Here is a 3697-nt window from a genome sequence, read left to right as displayed (position 1 = left end):
CCCACCCTGGTCCTCCTTAACGTCCTTCGAACCTCAGCCTTGGGGAGAAGCTGGGTTGAGCGGGGACTGAACGGAGGCCCTCCCACCGTCATCCGTCCTCCTGTGGACGAAGGAGCGCAGCAGAGAAGTGGACGCTCCCCGCGGCCATGAGGGCAGACTGGCATCCCCTCATTGAGGTCAGAGTCACAAACACACACACCCTGAGGCCCAGTGATCCCACCTTCAGGAATATTCTACAGATACAGCTCATTTGTGCAAAAGGACATGCTCACGCAACCTTGTTTATAACAGAGAAATTAATGGAAGGGATTAAGCAGGAGCTGGGCAGCTGGGTCATGTGTGGCTCATCCCTCCGTGAAGCTCCAGGCCGCTCTTCAAAGTGCTGATAAGGAAGAGCCCCAAAACAAACGGTCAAGTGATAAAAATGGTGCAACGTGCAAGGGATTCTGACAATTCGTAAAAAAAAAAGAAAAATGATATGGGTAAATGCTTGTGCATGCACTTTTGATGAGACTTTTGAACCTTTTGTACTTTGAGCATACAATAACTAAGCAAAAACAAAAAAACACACAAAAAACCCTTGAGACACATGAACGTGGAGGGGGCCAAGAAAATGGGGCTTCTCTCCTGGCTTTGATCTCGACTATGTGACCCTGGGGAGGTCACTTCCTCTCAGTGTCCTGAGTTTCCTATGTGGTCCCAGAAGCCGGAAAACCTTGGTGTTGGTAAAGTGAGGCCTGTGTACACGTGTGTGAGGGGAGGGGCTGCGGGGGAGGGGGTCCCTCTCACCATCTCTTGTCACCTCCTTCTGCTGACACTGCAACCCACGCCCAAGGCCATGGGCTGTTCCCTAATGTGGCATTCCTTAGGAGAGCTCAGATTTCATCTGGCTCTCTTCCTGAGCTCCCTCCTCCCCTCCAGAATCCGTCAGGGCCACTCCACCCTTTGTTCCTGGAAGCAGCAGCCCACTGGTTTCCCATGAGGTCTCCACTTTTCAAGGCCCTCTTCAGCCATGTCTTCTCCTCAGGACAATCCAAGTCCAACCATGAGCTGTCCTCTCACTCACCCTGGACCCCTCCTGGCTTCCTCCAGGTCCAGGATGGGGTGGAGAGGGGTTTGGTCCACACAGCCCTCCCCGCTGTCAGCCTCAGTGCTCTGGTCTGCCCCTCCTTCCCGTACCCAAGGGCTCTGGACACCTGGCCTCTGAGGCTCCCGCCAGCCCTGACAGTTTTCTTCTATCTCAGGCCCGCTGGAAATCAGGGGGACAACTGAGGCTGGGCCACGTGACCTCCATTCGGGCCAAGCTTGCCTCCCAGTGCAGCCCTGGCTGTGCGGGGGGGCCCGGGGTTGCCCCCTCCCCAGGCCCTGCTCTGCCACTGACATAGGCGTCACCCTATGCCTTGGAGCCATCATGGCTTCGAGAAGCAGGAGTCAGCAGGAGATTAATTAATCAAAACCTGAACACATCTGCTGTTAATTAATTCTATGCCAAGGGTTAACTCTTCCCTTTCTGGGCTTCTCCGTCCCTTCGGCCGGAAGAGGGAAATAAAGTGGGGCTTGGGTACCCGTCTTCCTTCCCTCCCTCAGGGGGGAACATGAAACAAGGGAGGGGCCCTCAGAGGCCAGGAAAGCCCCATCCATCTGGGGACTTTGTAGGGGGGTTGTGGCCATGGCTCACAGGCCCAGCCGCTCCGCGGCATGCGGGATCCTCCCGGACCGGGGCACGAACCCGTATCCCCTGCATCGGCAGGCGGACTCCCAACCACTGCGCCACCAGGGAGGCCCGGAATGTTTGCTTTTGAGAGTCGTGGTCCATGGCCATCACTCATGAGTCCTGAGGAAATGTGAGATGGACCCATATCTTTATTTACAGCAACAAATAGAACAGACCTTCCCTCCATTCCCTCCCTCTCCCGTTCCAGTCTTTTCTATACCTTTCCCCCCTCCCACCCCACCCTGGGCCCAAGCCCAGCCCTGCCCTCTGGGGTCACTGTTTGGGTCAGGCCCCTCAGGAGGGGAGACTGGGGAGGGGCTTGGCTGAGGTCAGGTGGGGTGTCTCTTTTCACATTTTATTGTCCTCTAAGCCTGGGGGCAGGGGAGTGGGGAGGCAGGCACAGGGGCAGTGAGAGGTAGAAAAGCGCACAGCCCCAGCACCCCAGCCTACCCCATGTCCCGGCCCCCTCCCCCAACTTTCACAGTGTTCTGCAGCCCTGGCAGCTGAGCCAGGAACGGTCCCCCCTCCCCACAGGTCTTAGGTGCTGTTGTCCAGGGAAACCAGCAAGGAGGACGGGCACTGCCCTCTCACCGGGCTGGGGTTCCGAGAGGGCTCAGGGAGGGTGGGAGAGGCCGGGGGAAGGGGCGGTCCAGCCTCGTGTGACAGCCGGGGACACCGGGGGTCAGGAGGAGAAGCAAAGCCCACAGCACTCCATGCAGATCTCCAGGCAGTCGGCCGACTCGCAGCAGGCGTCCAGGATGCCGCAGTCCAGGTCGCAGGGCAGGTCGCAGTCGGCGCACTCGCCGGAGCCGCAGCAGCAGCAGCAGAGGCACGAGTCCTCCGAGCTGCAGGAGCCGCACGTGGCGCAGTCCAGGACGATGTTGCACAGCGTCAGGAACTCGCAGAACAGGCAGGACAGGATGCAGTGGACGCAGCAGTCTGCAGGCGAGATGGCCAGGGGCCGGGGACCAGCCGTGGGCGGCAGGCTCACTGAGTGCAGAGATAACGCTCGTGCAGCCCTCCCCCGGCTCCGTGAAATGGGGACCCACCTTCCAGGTGACCCCGAGACACAGAGAGTCACGTGGAGTGAGGGTCTGAGCCCCGGCAGCCTGGATCCCGAGTCCCTGCTTTGACCATCCTCGGTCATTTATTTAAAGAACACCGAGGGATGACGTGTTCCAGGCACTGTTCTAAGTGTTGTGCACGAATTAAACTCATTTAAACTTGCAACAACTCCTTGAGGTGGGGCTGTATTATCCCCTCTCTACAGATGAAGAAACTGAGGCACAGAGAAGTCACTTCAAAATCTCTCCAGAATCCTACCACTCTGCTCAGCTCTTGCCTGGTGACAGCAACTGCATCCTCGCTGGTCTCCCCACTCCCTGCCTTTGACTACTGCTCCCGGCCCGCACGCACCTACTCCGCACACGGAGGCCGGAAGGACCCTTGAAAACCTTCTGTTGGATTCCACCCCTCCTGCCCTCAGAACCCTCTAGTGGCTTCCGCTTCACCAGGAGGAAAAGCCCAAGAGCTCACAGTAGCCCCGACGGCCCCTCCCCAGATCACTCTGCTGTGGCCACACTGGCTACTCCTGGTCATGCAGGCACTGCCCCCTGTCCCCCCAGTGTTCCAGCCCCAGATGCATGCTCTGCTCATTCTGTCCCCTCCGTCTTTGCCCAAATGTCCCCTCTCGGGGAGGCTTTCCGGGAGCACCCTCTTTAATACTGCGAGCTGCTGGGCCCCAGCCCCACCCCCTTGCAGGGGCCTGCTCCGCCTCTCCGCCCAAGACTTAGCACCTCCCGCGGCTTACACAGCTCTCCCCGCCTACTAAAGGGCAAGCACCGCAGGGGCCGGCGTCTTTGTCTGTTACGGTCCCTAGACCCGTGCCTGGCACATCGTGGGTGCTGAGTAAATACACAGGAAGTGAATTAACACACGATCCTGCCTTGGGCACCCAGCTGGTATGCGGTGGTGCTGGCTCAG

The 3697-nt window shown here is 58.8% G+C and overlaps 1 protein-coding gene across 1 annotated transcript in view; it reads right to left on the bottom strand.

The window, feature by feature from the left end:
* Positions 1-1845: 1845 nt before the first annotated feature.
* Positions 1846-3697, bottom strand: part of MDFI (MyoD family inhibitor) — a 16070-nt gene continuing 14218 nt past the window's right edge. Inside the window, exon 5 of the mRNA XM_007458198.1 lies at positions 1846-2653. Coding sequence (XP_007458260.1) covers positions 2397-2653 — 257 coding nt within the window. The 3' untranslated portion in view covers positions 1846-2396. The remainder of the gene's footprint in view (positions 2654-3697) is intronic.

This window comes from Lipotes vexillifer, unplaced genomic scaffold, assembly GCF_000442215.2.
Source record: "Lipotes vexillifer unplaced genomic scaffold, Lipotes_vexillifer_v1.1 scaffold4, whole genome shotgun sequence".
Taxonomy (NCBI): Eukaryota; Metazoa; Chordata; class Mammalia; order Artiodactyla; family Lipotidae; genus Lipotes; species Lipotes vexillifer.
The sequence above is the reverse complement of the archived record's forward strand: the minus strand, read 5'-3'. Positions and strand labels throughout refer to the sequence as shown.